This window comes from Vulpes lagopus, chromosome 22 (genome assembly GCF_018345385.1).
Source record: "Vulpes lagopus strain Blue_001 chromosome 22, ASM1834538v1, whole genome shotgun sequence".
NCBI lineage: Eukaryota > Metazoa > Chordata > Mammalia > Carnivora > Canidae > Vulpes > Vulpes lagopus.
Genome location: NC_054845.1, coordinates 843412 through 858795, shown reverse-complemented (window position 1 = coordinate 858795; position 15384 = coordinate 843412). Strand labels below are relative to the sequence as shown.

The 15384-nt window shown below is 48.4% G+C and overlaps 1 protein-coding gene and 1 long non-coding RNA gene across 2 annotated transcripts in view; one reads left to right on the top strand and one right to left on the bottom strand.

The window, feature by feature from the left end:
• Window positions 1–118: 118 nt before the first annotated feature.
• On the bottom strand, window positions 119–14157 carry LOC121480579. Its single transcript, XR_005985011.1, has 2 exons — window positions 12844–14157; window positions 119–582 (listed from the first exon to the last, which is right to left on the bottom strand). It is a non-coding gene; the product is annotated as an uncharacterized LOC121480579 (long non-coding RNA).
• The window catches only part of HIBCH (3-hydroxyisobutyryl-CoA hydrolase), a 96709-nt gene continuing 93256 nt past the window's right edge, over window positions 11932–15384 (top strand). The window contains exon 1 of the mRNA XM_041737220.1: window positions 11932–12063. Coding sequence (XP_041593154.1) covers window positions 12041–12063 — 23 coding nt within the window. The 5' untranslated portion in view covers window positions 11932–12040. The remainder of the gene's footprint in view (window positions 12064–15384) is intronic.

Sequence of the window (15384 nt, the reverse complement as noted above, 5' to 3'; positions counted from 1 at the left end):
CCTAATACCTTGCAACTTAAAAAAATAATCTTAGCTTTTAAAATGCCTTCACAAGTATTAAATCTGACCCCAAATGACTTTCACGAGTGTTTTTACAGAATGTGCTGACACCGAAATGTTTGATTATTGTGATGAATCTTGGGTTTCACAAAAGAGATGTTACAAATGGAAAGAAAACCTGGGAAAATCAGGAATTTGTCAGAAATTGTCTCTCTCTCTTTTTTTTTTCTGTATTTATTTCACAGTTTCTTTCTTTATACAGTTTTTTTCCCCTCTTTTCCCACAAGTTATGTATATTACCTGACAAACACAGTTAGATTTTATCTTGGAAATAATAGTAAGTCCAGTTCAACAAATGCTTCCTTGAGGACCAATGAGTTAAATGGAAGATGCAGACAATTGCTTGACACCAAGATAAGGAAAAGGAAGTGAACTCCCAGTCGCTGGGCACTTCTCCAGCCATTTCTGGCCTCTGCTCTCCAACCTTTTATTCATCTTCCCTTCAGAGCGAGCGTGGAGGTTCCGTCCTCACCACCCTCGAGTCCAGGAGGAGCTCAGCGCACAGCAGCAGCCGTTGTTGTCCTTGAAGTCACAAGTTAAAAGTCGAAAAAAAAAAAAAAAAAAGGAATCTTTCATATTGCCATTTTCCACCAATCTTTGATCAGCTGTAAATTATTTCCTATTCATCCACTCAGAATCTTAAAAACACACACGGGACATTGCTGTCTTGCCTTCCACTATCTTTTTGCTCTAAGCAGCTCTTCTGCTCCTAAAGATAGGCAGAAATTTCACACAGTTTGATTGATTTTACCCCTGATATCATGGGATGAGTTATTTTTGGTTTTTTGATTTGGGATTTGGAGGAAAGAGGCTCAAAGGAGGGTTTTTGAGCATTGTAGCTGCACGGGGTACCGATAATTACAATTTTCTTTCCTTAGCTCTTTTAGGGAAAGTGAATGTAGCATTAAGAACATAGAAAGTCTCAACAATTGAGCACCGGAACAACACAAAAGTGACTCTGAAAAGGACTCAAAGCTTTTCTGTATGAGTGGCATATTACTTTGACATTCATTCGATTTTATTTTTCCTCCTTAAAGAGCTACCATATATTAAGTAATCTAATGTTCATCAGAGAAAAGTCTATGCATACTTTAAAATAAATTTTAATCTATTTACATTTTTGTAATTGTTATTGCTATATATACATACACACAAACAGTTTTAGGGAGACCCAGAAGAGTTTAAAGGCCATAATTATTACAAAAGATCTTCCTGATTACACAGTTCCCTGTGGGACTTGCTAACATCACAGAATTTGTAACCCAACTTACCAAACTTGGTAGGACAGATCGGTTTACTCATTTACACATTTGATGATGTAATTTTAAATATATATTGCTAAACTCAGGTACTCAAGATCGGACCTATATAATATACATGTTTTTAAATAATGAAGATAATTTGACATTGCATATTAAGAATTGCCAGTTGTTAGAAATCTACGAGCAGACACTGTACTATCCCTGTGTATCAAGGCCTAGGTTTTTTGCAGCCTTTACAATGTTAGTATTGCAGCTTATGTTATATCTGTCTTATGTATTTTTTTTAATCGAATCTGCCAATCCCAACTTTTAATCAGAGTGGCCAGGCCCTTTATTTATTTATTTAGTTAGTTAGTTAGTTTACATTTCTAAAAATTTAAATTCAATTTGCCAACATACAGTATAACACCCCGTGCTCATCCCATCAAATGCCCCCCTCAGTGCCCGTCCCCCAGTCACCCCATCCCCCCACCCGCCTCCCCTTCCACTACCCTTTGTTTGTTTCCCAGAGTTAGTGTCTCATGTATTTTTAATTAGAGATATAATTTGACATGCACTATATCAGCATCAAGAAATATTGTAAAGCTTTTTCTTCTTTTTAAATTTTTTTCTCTTTTTTTTTAGTCAAATGCAGTAATGAGAAGGGGGGAAGGAGTAAAACAAAGAGTTTGATTTGTAACTTGGCTATAAACGGTCAGGATAATGCACTATCTTTGGACCCAGTGTATTAAAGCTTTGCTAAGAATTGTATTTGGAGAGATTACTTTATGGAGAAAACATAAGTCTTTCAGTATTTTTTTTTAAGCCTTTGAATCTTCTTTGATGTGGTACATTCACCACCTGGTGGCAACTCACTAAAAATCCAGTGCATGTAGTAAAAAGAAAACTTGTCCAGAAAATATTTTGAGGATTACTTATAAAGAAAAATGTAGTAGGTTTTATGCAATATTTGTTATTTCCTTAAAAGCACTTTTTAAAAACAAAACAACCATTCTCATGAGAAACCATAGAAAATGGAAATAACTATAGAGAAGTACTGAGTCATCCGTATTTTCACCACCACCTAAGGATAATAGCCGTTAGCATTTGGGGTAGATATTCTTCTGAAAAGTTTCCGTGTACATTTTTTTTCTTACAGAACCATTTTTGTTTTGGGGTTTTTCTATTTTATAAATGCTCCTATCTTTATGGGCTGCTATTTGAATCACTACTCTGGGCATGGATATGGGTTGATGATCTGAGAAATAAGCCATCCATCCCTGCCAAATCCACATAATCTTGGAAGACATGAAAATCCCCAGTGTTCATTCAAATAGACGATTCAACTCCATGGCCCCTTGATCCAAGGTGGCACATTCATAGTTCAGGAAAGTTAAGGTAGACTACGTAGCTTGCTCTGCTGAGTTCAGAAAATGAAAACCAGATTGACTAGTTAGCAAAAATGACAAAAGCAAAAGGAATATCTAAATAAATAACTATTAAAAGCCATATTGTGAGATGATGTCATGAAATACAGTTGGGATCAGACAAGCCAGGGCAAATCAAAACTTTGTGCAAGGGATCCCTGGGTGGCGCAGCAGTTTGGCGCCTGCCTTTGGCCCAGGGCGCGATCCTGGAGACCTGGAATCGAATCCCACGTCGGGCTCCCCGTGCATGGAGCCTGCTTCTCCCTCTGCCTGTGTCTCTGCCTCTCTCTCTCTCTCTCTCTCTGTGACTATCATAAATAAATAAATTTAAAAAAATGAAAAACTTTGTGCAAGTAAGTATGAATGTGCAGGAAATCTATACGGAGGGGTGTGGGGAGCCAGACATATTTTCTCTGATCCACTGGCTGTACTTCAAAGTGATATTAATAGAATTAAAATCTGATTATGTCATATTTCCACCTAAATACTCTTGAAGGGGGGCTTCATGGGCCCTTGGTGATCTGATCCCACCCTACCTCTCTGGTGCCACTCTCAGAATACTGGAGTCCTACGCTCCGTTCTATCTAGGCGAGTTTTCCTATGTCCAAAACAGTCACTTTTAATTTCTAGATTATGACAGGTGGCCTTGCTCTGTGCTTCTGTAGCACCAGGTAAGCTCCAAGGGTGCGGAGCCCAACACCTAACATAGTACCCAGATTATATAATAGGGCCTCCACCACCAGACAGAACACCAAGAGAAGAGCGAAGCGGGCTTTTTGCGAGTCTGCCTGAGATTGCACGTGGCTGAGAAAAGAGGGAGCTAGAGAAGAAGGGGCACCCAGATGTGCTTCCACTTCTGAGATTCTTCTGATCCAGCTTTGGTGTATGTGGTTCTTTCAGGAACAGTACCGTAATGCATGTAGTCCAGCCCTGTTCGTTGGGTGGCGCCCAGTGAGTAGCACAAACATACAAAGGGGCGAGGGTAATATTCAAAATTTTGGGGCAGCCCCGGTGGCTCAGCGGTTTAGCACTGCCTTTGGCCTGGGGTGTGACCCTGGAGACCCAGGATCGAGTCCCACGTCGGGCTCCTGCACGGAGCCTGCTTCTCTCTCTGCCTGTGTCTCTGCATCTCTCTCTCTCTGTCTCTCATGACTAAATAAATAAAGTCTTTAAAAAAATATTGAACAGCTATGGTGCAAGGCAGTGCTGTGAGGTCATCCCTGGGGTTGGCCTGCAGCATGTGGTCTCAACCAAGGGAGGGGCAGCCTGATAGGCATCAGGCACACGCCTTCTGGTTAAGGACTGTTGCCAGAAGGGTTATCTTCCCTAAAAGGACTTGGTCCTCTATGAACATATCGCAGTGTGGCCTAGTGTAGACAGCTGTGGCCTGCCCGCTGGCAGGAGACAACTTGGTTTTGTCTGTGGTGCCCACCTAGGATTCTTGGGGCCAGATTGACCAGATAGGCTGACACAGACAGTGGGTATTTCTTGATTGCTTTAGAAGTATTTCAACATCTTAACAATCATGTGGCCATATTGATGCTTATTTACTGATTAGCCCTGCAGAAGGGTTTCTTTAACTTGCGCTGGGCACTGAGCAAGAGGAAAGGGAAGGGATCCAGATTTCATTATTCAACCTTGGGCATCTGCATAACTCTGGGGCTAGAAGGCCACTCGCTCTGCCTATAGTACAAGGCAGAAAATGGTAAATACCTTAAGAGATGTGCTTTTGGGCCACAGGCTCTACTGTATCTCATGCTGCTCACCTAGCCAGATATAAGACAGTGTTAAAACCCTTTTGGGGACGGATAAGACCAACATTATCATTGGATCAAAGTCTGTTTTCTGCTCTGCTTGTTAGTAATAGTTGAGTAATGCTTTGCTTTTTGGCCTCCAGTTGGATGACTCAATTCCTTTTGTTTGGGAACATTACCTGAGACGGGGCTGGTGGTCTATGCTCTATGCATCCCGTGGTCGGTGCTGGCCAAAGGGGTATACTGAGATCACTACTTACACAGCCTTGGGTTAGGATCAATGAGATCATTCTAGGTAAGGCTTTTCCCCTGGGGCTTGGCAAAAAATAAAAACAAAACGAAAAACAAATTGGCTCAAAACACTCTTCCCACCAAAGGCCGCTTTGCAGAATTTTGGGAAATTCAGGTATAAAAACAGGGTGAAATTCGTGGGTTCCAGTACTGTTCCAAGAGGTCTGATAGAAGGGAGAGGAGGTTTCAGCCTTAGGACTTCCTCCCCCGCTCCCTGGCGATGGTGCTGGGCGCCCAGCCTCAGGCTGGTGACAGCGAACACAAGGCCGAGCCCCAGAGGCTTTTCCCCAAGTGGCTCCTGGGACAGTCCTAGAAGCGGCTCATCCCTGGCACTAGTGGGGAGCCCGGGGAGAGGCCCGGGGCTGGGCACGGGAGGGCCCCCACCCCAATAGTGGGGACCTCCTGGCCGGCTTTTCAGGGCCTCTGGTACATTGCAGGGCCCTGATTTCTAACAGGGAGAAGCAGGAGGAGTCCCTTCCCCGCCATTGGGCCTGCAGTTGGCTTCTGGATAGTCTTTCACATGTTGTGGGTACTTAATTCAAAGAGCATCTGTGTTTTGACAAATACATTTTACAACCTTATTTTTCCATACCAATGCCAGGTTTACACTGATTAAAATACACACAGAGTTATTTGTATGCAAAATCTCTCTCCTAATTAGTTAATTAGTATATCAAATTTGTATGGCTGTTTATCATGTTTCCAACACTAGGTTTTTGAAAAATTCAGACAACATATAAGATTCAGTTTTTATCCTCGAGGAATGTATAATTCGAGAGAGAAAATTAGCATTCAACAGATAATTAAGCAAGAAACGAGCGATGAACTATGATGCTGATTAGAAGAATAACTCAGATTCAGGGGGGAAAAAAAGCCCAGTATGGGTTAGAATAAGAGACTATTGCAGGAAGAGAAGACTCAAGATAAGTCTTCAGGACAGAAAAATGTTAGAAGGGGATAGCGCAAGAACAGCTTTCCTGGCGTGAGGAGTCACATGAGCCAAGGCCCAGAGGCAGGAAGTCAATCCCATGTGCTCGGGGACATCCAGGAGAGGTTGTGACAGGAATGAGGAGGGTAGGTACATGGGAAATAAATATGGGTAGTTAAGGTGGAGCCCTGATTCTCTCCTCAAAGGTCAGACTGAACTCAATATTCTGTATAGACCACTGCTGTTCAATCATAATGCCACGTGTGTGATCTAAAACTTCCTATGCCGCACTAAAAAAATAAAAAGAAACGGGCGAAGTTAATTTTAATATTTTCCCTAACCCAATATATCTAAAATATTACCATTTTGACATGTAATCAATATTAAAAAAAATCTTACACTGCTTCAGTTGTTAAATTTAAAATAAAGTAAAATTTAGTTCTCCAGTTGCATGGACCACATTTCAAATGCTCAACAGCCACATGTGTCCAGCATTGGACAATATGACCATAGACAACTGTGAGATTATTTAGCAGCCGAGTAATAAGTCGAAGATAAGTGTTATCATAGGACAATTTGTTTTCAGTGAAATGCAAAGTGAATTGAAGGGTGTGATTGTGGGAGAAGAGAGAAGTTAGATCTGCAAAGAGTCTCATGCAAGGAGTAGAATGGTAGCAGTGGGGTGTTAAGAGGATAGGGCAAATCTGAGGGATGCTCCAAAGAAGTAATTGATGTGCCTTGTCGAGTGATTGGAAATGAGACAAGAAAGAATATTCAAGAGTGGTAGCCAGCTTCCCAGCAGCTCTCAATGATCCTGGCTACCAGTGTTTGCATCCTGGTGCGGTCCCCTCCCACACTGTACCAGGTGTGGCGCGTTTGACTGATAGAATAAGGGGGTAGTCACCTCACCCCAGTGAGAATGGGCAAAATTAACAACATGGGAAACCACAAATGTCAGAAAGGATGTGGAGAAAGGGGAGCCCTCTGCACTGTTGGGGGAATGTGACCTGGTGCAGCCACTCTGGAAAACTGTGGAGGTTCCTCAAAGAGTTGAAAATAGACCTGCGCTACGACCCAGCAATTGCAGTGCTGGGGATTTACCCCAAAGATACAGATGCAGTGAAACGCCGGGACACCTGCACCCCGATGTTTATAGCAGCAATGTCCATAAGAGCCACACTGGGGAGGAGCCTCGGTGTCCATCGACAGATGATGGATAGAGAAGCTGTGGTCTATGGATACAATGGAATAATCCTCAGCCATTAGAAACGACAAATACCCACCATTTGCTTCGACGTGGATGGAACTGGAGGGTATGATGCTGAGTGAAGTAAATCAGTTGGAGAAGGACAAACATACGGTCTCATTCATCGGGGAATATAAGAAATAGTGAAAGGGAATAAAGGGAAAGAAGAGAAAATGAGTGGGAAATATCAGAGATGGAGACAAACCAGGAGAGACTCCTAACTCTGGGAAACGAACAGGGGTGGTGGAAGGGAGGTGGGTGGGGGGTTGGGGTGACTGGGTGACGGGCACTGAGGGGGGCACTTGATGGGATGAGCACTGGGTGTTATGCTATATGTTGGCAAATGGAACTCCAATAAAAAAAATACAAAAAAAAAAAAAAAAGAGTATGGGTGTAGTGATGGTTCGTCACTTCCAAGATTAGGTTATAAAAAGATGTCTTGGTGGCTCTCTCTCTTGGATCATTGACCCTGGAGACATGGAGCCCCTACACCGTGAGCAGCCTTGTGGAGAGGACCATGTGGCGGAAACCAAACAAAGCCTGCCAACAAGCCCATGAGTGAGTCTGGAAGGAAGGGGTCCTCCTGCCCTGCTTGAGCAGTCGGATGACTAGGCCCCAGCAAACACCATGACTGTGACCTCGGGGGAGGCTCAGCCAGGACCCCTACTTGGCCTCTCCCTGATTCCTGAGTCTCAGAAAATGTTTGTTTTAAGCTACTGAATTTGTAATGGCATTAGGTGATGACTGCATCGAACAATAATAAAAAGATAACCGAATTTAAAATGGGCAAGATAATTGAATAGCCACTTTGCCAAGGCAGGTACTAAGCATACAAACAAGTGCTCAACATCATTAGACACCTGGGAAATACAAATTAAACCCACAGGAGCTAACTACACACCCGTCAGCAGGCTGGAATTAAAGACGGGCTGCACAAAAGGTTGATGAGGTTGTGGAGCAACCAGAATTTTTTATTTTAAAATTGAGATGTAGCCCGTGTACCATGCAGTTCATCCACTGAAAGTACACAATTCAACGGCTTTAGTATAGTGCAACCACTGCTACAATACATTTAAAAATATTTGTATTACTCCGAAAATAAACCCAGTACGTCTTAGCTGGCTCCCTCCAATTACTCCACTGCTTCTCTGAACCCCATCCACTTTCTATGTCTATATATTTGCTTATTCTGGACACTCATATTAGTGAAATTATATAACCTGGGGTCTTTTGTGCTTGGTTTCTCTCATTTAGCACAGTGTTTTTGAGGTTTTTCCATGTTGTAGCATGTATCAGCATGTCATTTTTTTTTTATTGCCCAATACTGTTCATTGCATGGATATATGGCTTTTCTTAAATCCATCAGTTGATCCACATTTGAGTTGTTTCCACTTTTTGGTTATTGTAAGTAGCTATAAACATTTGTGTGGACTATACTTTTGGGTAAATACATAGGAGTGGAATTACTAGGCCTCGCGATGACTCTATATTTAACCGGTTGAAGGATTGCCAGATTTTTTCCAAAATGGCCATAAAATTTCACATTCCCACCAGCCGTGTATAACAATCCCTATTTCTCTACATCTTCACCAACACTTGTTATGTTCTGTCTTTTTGATTATAACCATCTTCACGGGTAGGAAGTCATATCTCATTATGGTTTTGATTTGCACTTCCTTGATGGCTAATCATGTTGAGTATCTTTTCATGTGATTATTGATCATTTGTAGATCTTCTTTGGAGAACTCTTAAGATCCATTGCTCACTTTTAAATGGAATGATGTTTATTATTTTTTTATTTTATTTTTTAAAAAGATTTTATTTATTTATTCATGAGAGACACGGGGGGAGGGGGTGCAGAGACACAGGCAGAGGGAGAAGCAGGCTCCATGCAGGGAGCCCGACGTGGGCCGTGATCCCTTGCCTCAGCTAAACTGCTGAGCCACCCGGGCTGCCCTGGAATGATTTTTAAAAAATCATTATTAAGTTGTAGTAGTCCTTTACATATTCTAGGTACAAAATCCTTATTAAATATACCATTTGTAGGTATCCCTGGGTGGTGCAGCGGTTTAGCGCCTGCCTTTGGCCCAGAGCGTGATCCTGGAGACCCAGAATCAAATCCCACGTAGGGCTCCCTGCATGGGGCCTGCTTCTCTCTCTGCCTGTGTCTCTGCCTCTCTCTCTCTCTGTGTGTGACTATCGTAATTAAAAAATATATATATACCATTTGTAAAAAAATTTTTCCCTATCCTGTGGGTTGTCTGCAACTAGAATTCTTAGTCCTAAATGATAATGAACACTTTTGGAAAACATCTTGGGTTCCATAACTCGCCCAAGGCTCCAAGCTAGTAGGATGCTATGGACAGGACTGACTACATAATGAGGAGACTTGCCTACAGCAAAAGGAAAATGTGGGGCATCTTGTTTAAAAATTGTTAAAAGTAGAGCATGAAACCAAGAGCAGGGCCCCTGTAGGCATGAGGCCTTGTGTGAGACATGGGCTGCACGCTCAGGAGGCTGTGGCAATAGGGCCGAGTGGGATCTCGGACTGTAGAACAGGAAAAGCTCATGCTTTCCAATAAACTGTAAAACCTTATGGGGCTGAATGATGGGCCCATTCTTTGTGCCCCAGGGCAGGAGGCAGGGCGGCGAGGTCAGAGGTAGTATCAGATGTTGCTGTGCTAGAGCTGCTTAAAAACAGGCCAGGAGTTAGTCGTGACCTCGTTTGATGCCTCTTTGTCTTCTATTCGGGGGAGCACTTGGTACTTATATTGGACCAAAGTTAGAAAAGTGAGTCCCGACCAAAGGCTTGATAATAGCATCTTCTTAGACGCTAACTTGCTAAGACTGAGTCCTTGAACTTCCCTCGCTCTGAAATCCCTCCCTTTTAAATTTTTTTTTAAATTCCTTCTTTGCGACCCATGTGTCAGTCCTTCAACGAGGACATCCGCATGCATCTGGGCACAGGGCAGCACCCCCGAGTCACCTTGGGGGCGGATCCCATGGGTGCGGGTAGGTAGGGCATCTTCCGCATGGGGTCCCGCCCTCCTGGGAGCAGTGACCTTCAGCTTCATCCGCAAAGACGCAGCCACTGCCTGTCAGCGAGGCGAAGGTCCGCCCTTGAGGAAGACGGGGCCAATCCACAGCCTTTCCCCGAACCCCGAAATACTCCAGTCCCGGGGGGAAGGAGCTTCTGCTGCAGCGAGCTTAGGACTGAACTACGTTAGCGGCCTGCTATAAAGTGCATCTGCTATCAAGTCTCAAAGAAGAGAACACTAAGTTCATATTTGTTGGGGCCAGGCGGGAAGAGAAACTCCTCAAGATGGCGGATACCCCAAATGGCTGAGGTTCCTGTCACCACCTCCACCTGGGACGCCAATGGACCAATGACCTGCTGACAGCTTGACGCAGACCCTTAGACCTCTCCTTTGGACTTACCCAACCGGACCCAATGCCCTTCAAACCCCAGAGGAGGAAGTCACCTTTGACTGACCGAATTGCAATCCTTCCTTTGCATAGTGAGGGTCGCTTTGACTGGTTGGATTGCGATCCTTCCTTTGCATATGAGCCAACCAATAGGAAACCGTTCTGCCTTACAACGTTATGTAAACCCCCTGTCACCTTGTCTTGGGGCGACTTCCCCGACTCACTCTTTCCCTCCGTGAGTCGTGGAACCTCGCCCGAGGGTGCCTGCAATAAAATCTGTTCTTGGACCCTCGCTTGCCTTGGCGGTCTCATTTCCATTTAGTTACCAAAAAACCTAACAATATTTTTAATCAAAAGTCTTAAAATCTCGGACGCCCCGGGGGGCTCGGCGGTGGAGCAGCTGCCTCCGGCCCAGGGCGTGACCCCGGGGTCCTGAGTTCGAGTCCCGCGTCGGGCTCCCTGCACGGAGCTGCCTCTCCCTCCGCCTGGGGCTCTCAGGAATAAGTAAATAAAATCTGTAAAAAACCCTTAAAATTCATGCAGCCTTTCATGTCTATCCACGTTAAGGGTTTACTCATTTATTTGAGGGCAGAGGAGACGGAGAACCAGGAGGGAGGACCCCGAGCCGGAGCCCAGCGGGGGCGACCGCACCGCCCCACCGGGACTCGGACGCTGCGCCCACGAGCCGCCAGCGCCCCTCGGACGCAACCGCTCCCCGCCCGCCGCCGGCTCCGCCCTGCCACGCGCCGGCCCCGCCCCGCGTCCGCCCCGCCCCGCGTCCGCCCCGCTCCGCCCGCTCCCAGCTCCACGTGCCCCGCCCTCGGCCTTCTCCGTCAGCGCCGCTCCCGCTTCCGCCCCGCTTTGCCCCGCTTCCTCCTCGCTCCGCCCCCAACTCCACACGCCCCGCCCCCGGCCTCCTCCGTCAGCCCCGCCCCGTCACCCTCGGCCTCCTCCGTCAGCCCCGCCCCCGCCCCCAATTCCACGCACCCCGCCCTCGGCCTCCGTCAGCCCCGCCCCCTCGCGCTCCGCCTCCCCCGTCAGCCCCGCCCCCTCCCGTTCGGCCTCTCCCGTCAGCCCCGCCCCCTCGCGCTCGGCCTCTCCCGTCAGCCCCGCCCCCCCGCGCTCGGCCTCCCCGTCAGCCCCGCCCCCTCGCGCTCGGCCTCCCCGTCAGCCCCGCCCCCTCGCGCTCGGCCTCTCCCGTCAGCCCCGCCCCCTCGCGCTCGGCCTCTCCCGTCAGCCCCGCCCCCTCGCGCTCGGCCTCCCCGTCAGCCCCGCCCCCTCGCGCTCGGCCTCCCCGTCAGCCCCGCCCCCTCGCGCTCGGCCTCTCCCGTCAGCCCCGCCCCCTCGCGCTCGGCCTCCCGTCAGCCCCGCCCCCTCGCGCTCGGCCTCCCCGTCAGCCCCGCCCCCTCCCGCTCGGCCTCTCCCGTCAGCCCCGCCCCCTCGCGCTCGGCCTCTCCCGTCAGCCCCGCCCCCTCGCGCTCGGCCTCCCCGCCAGCTCCGCCCTCGCTCAGGCCCCGCCCACCCCGCCCCCGCCCTAGCCCGTTTCCTCCCGCGGGGTTCTCGCCCCGCCCCTCAGCTTCCGCCGCGAGGAAGCCTCGGTCGCGGGCCGCTCCGGCCGCGGGGAGGACTGTCTCGGGTGCCCGGCGGCTCGTGCCCCGGTCGCCGCGATGGGGCTGCGGCAGGTGTGGAGGTTCGTGGCGGGGTGAGCGGGCGGGCTGCCCGGCGGCCGGGGTCGCGCGGGGCCTGCGGCCTTGAGGCTTGCAGCGACCCGAGGCGCCGCGGAGCCGACCGGGCCGTGGGTCTGCGTGCGGCCGCCGGCGCGGGGCCAGCCCGGAGGGACCTCGGGGCTCGTGTGCGCGGCCGGGCGCTGGGGCTGGCGCTCGCTGCACCTGCGGGGCGCCTGGGGGCCGCGGGGTCCCTGCCGGTGTGCGGAGCGCAGCTCGGGCCGTGCCAAGGGACTGTGGCCGCCGCGGCCTCGGGAAGCGGGCTGCCGGCCGCACGTGCCTGGGGCGGCTGCGACCGATCCCTTGGGCGGCCACCGGCCTGCTTGCCCCCTGGCTGAGACGCCGCTCCGGAAGGCCCGTTTGCCAACGGAATGGCCGCCCAGAGCCCAGGAGGGCGCCCTTGCGCCCTTCGGTCAAGGCGCAGGCTGGCCAGGGCGGCCCCGGCTCGCTGGGGCTCTGGCCCGAGGTCCTCTCCAGGGCCCGCAGCCCCCTCGCCCCAGCGGGGCAGGGGCCCGGGGCCGCGTCGCCCGGTCCGCAGTAGCCTAACCTGCAGGTGCGTTCAGGAGCAAGGTGCCGCGGGGGCCTCTGGGTGGTGGGCGGGGGCGTCTGGGTGGTGGCTGGCCCGGCCGGTCGGGCCCTCTTGAGCTCGGCCTCCTTGGCTTCCCTGGCGGCCCTTGGGCACCTTAGAGGGGACCTTCCAAGTAAAGCACCTCCCCCGAGATGACCCTCCGACGCGCGTGCCTCACCTTGATTCGTCCTAAACGCTAGTGTGGTCCCAACCGCCTGGACGTCGTCTTTGCACATCACCTGTCAGTGTGCACCTAAGTGTAACCCGTACTCATCCGCACTTCCAACTCCTTGGAACTCTCATTCTTCTAGATTTTTAAAGCTCTCCAGGGTCTCCCGCACTCCCAGTCCGTATCTCTTCCTGCTGCTTCAGAGGTTGGATATTCCTCCCCAAATATTTCAGTTGCTCATTTTGCAGAAATATGATTGGCTGCCTTCTTCCTCATGGGCATGGCTTGTGCAGGCGGCTGCAGGGTTAGTCTTGCTAAAGTTCACTCCCGGACCTGCCATTCTTCTGCCCAGAAGTTCTTAAAGGTGTCTTCCTACTTAGGGAATTGAATAAAAATTTCCCCGCCCAGTTTCAAAGATTTGGCCCTAATTTGCTGGGTGCGTTCTACAATACTCAGTGTCACATTCTAGCTTATGGGAGCTCTAGGCACTCTTGTTACCCTGTAGCTGACCTGGACATCTTGATACGTTTTCTTATTAAGGCCCTTGAAGTCCCAAAGGAAAGCAGATAAGAAACAAATATTCAAACAAGTAATACTTAGTTGCAAACTCTGATACGTGTCTTAAAGGGAAACCTCAAGTAGGAGAGAGATTTAGAAGGAAAGAGAGAGGGGTCAGGGAGGCTCTTCAAATAGGCTGATCTTCCAAGTTGTTAGTAGTACTCTGTGCCTTCTGTATCTCTACACTCGGCTGACCTAGCATTTCAGTTTTTGCTACATAGTTGTTTCAAAAGACTCACTATTTCTCTGTTAAATTTTTCTGTGTTAGGAAACACAGACCCAAGGCCAAGAAGGCAGAGGCCAAGAAGGAAGCATGGAGTAGCGCAGGCCAGATGGCAGCAGTGGGGCCTATGCTCGGTCCACAGGAGCTGGCTCTGCAGCCCAGGCAGGCATTGCTGCCGTTGTAGAATGGAGGCCCCGAGTTTCCATGATTACACGTCTTTCTGGGAAAGTGAATTTTTGGGTGAAATTTCTTGATTTTATTTTTTTTAAGATTTTATTTATTTATTCATGAGAATACACAGGAGAGAGAGAGATCCTGGGTCTCCAGGATCACACCCTGGGCTGAAGGCAGCCCGAAACCGCTGAGCCCCCCAGGCTGCCCTTAAATGTCTAGTTTTAAACCAGTGCCAGCCGGACAGCACACATGGGTAGATCCAGCAGCACTCAGGTCGCTGGTTTTCTAGTGCAGCTTCTTCATTCCTCGAGGACGGCTAGGAGGGTCTCAGGCCTCCGTGATTGTCTCGCATGTGGCTTTGTACCATATCTTCAGTTTTAACTTTTCTTTCAGACCCCAACCTCTCTCCTTGCTGCTGAATGTCTCCACTAATGCCGATACAGGCTCAAGAAACTGAAAATGGACTTCCCATCGCGTCGTACAAACCAACTAGTTTCCTTGCCGGGAGCCTTTCAGTGCCTGTATTCTCGTAGCTATCCTAGCCTGAACTCTTGGAATTGTTGACAAAGTTCTTTTCTTTTCCATTGAGTTTAACTTCATAATATCTCCTGATAAGTCATTCCTTTGATTCTATACCTGCTGATCACCAGTTCATGCCTGAACTACTTGACCTTGGGCTTGATTTTCTGCTCTATTCACCTTCTTCGTTGCCTACTTCTGCTGTAATCTTCATTAAGCACCATTTTCATTATCTCAGACAGTTCCATGAAAAGCCATTTAGTTTTGTCAACTCGTGTGTGATGGATTGGATAACTCCTAAATGCTAATGTTCTCTTCTAAGACCGTTGTTTTTAACTTGAGCATGTATCCGGATCGCCTGGAGGATTTGCTAAGCACAGGTTTCTGGGCTCACTCCACAGTTCCTAGTTCAGTAGGTCTGGGGCGGGGCCAGGAACTTGCATTTCTAACATGTGCCCCTGGGATGTGGATGGTGCTGGTCCAGGACCCACACTTTGAGAACAGGTGTCCCAAGCAGATAAGTTGACCATAATCTGAAGGAAGGAAGTCTGATAAAGTGATTTAGTAAATGAGCAGTAGCTGGAATGTGCGTGTCCTCTTCCCCTCCACCAGGTGGCAGTTCTGGAGCCAACAGGAAGGAGAGAGACCTTCAATTCAGAATTATTTGGGGACTCTGAATATTACAATACATTTTTGAGATGTAAAAGTTAACAGCAGATTTTAAATAATGGTTGAGTAGAAATTGGAACAAAGAAAATTAACATGATTATATAAAGTCTGGTAAGAAACTTCGTTGTACTTAGGTTTTTCTCAAGCTCCTGGGGGCAAATTGCAGTCTTCCCGGGTTCAGTTGCCCTGTTTTTTGAGGTTCCTTCTCCTTTATACCATGGTTGTCGATTTATTTGGGAGGGAACTACCTTGAGCAAAATATGGTGGGGAAAGAATCTCCAACCCTTTTTGTTCCAAATTCATTTTTATCCTTTCCTGTTATAACTTTATGGAATCAACACGGCCATGTTCTGTGGGGGGAGGAAAGAAAAACCGTGAGCTCCCTAGCACTGCTGGAAGCTAGAGGG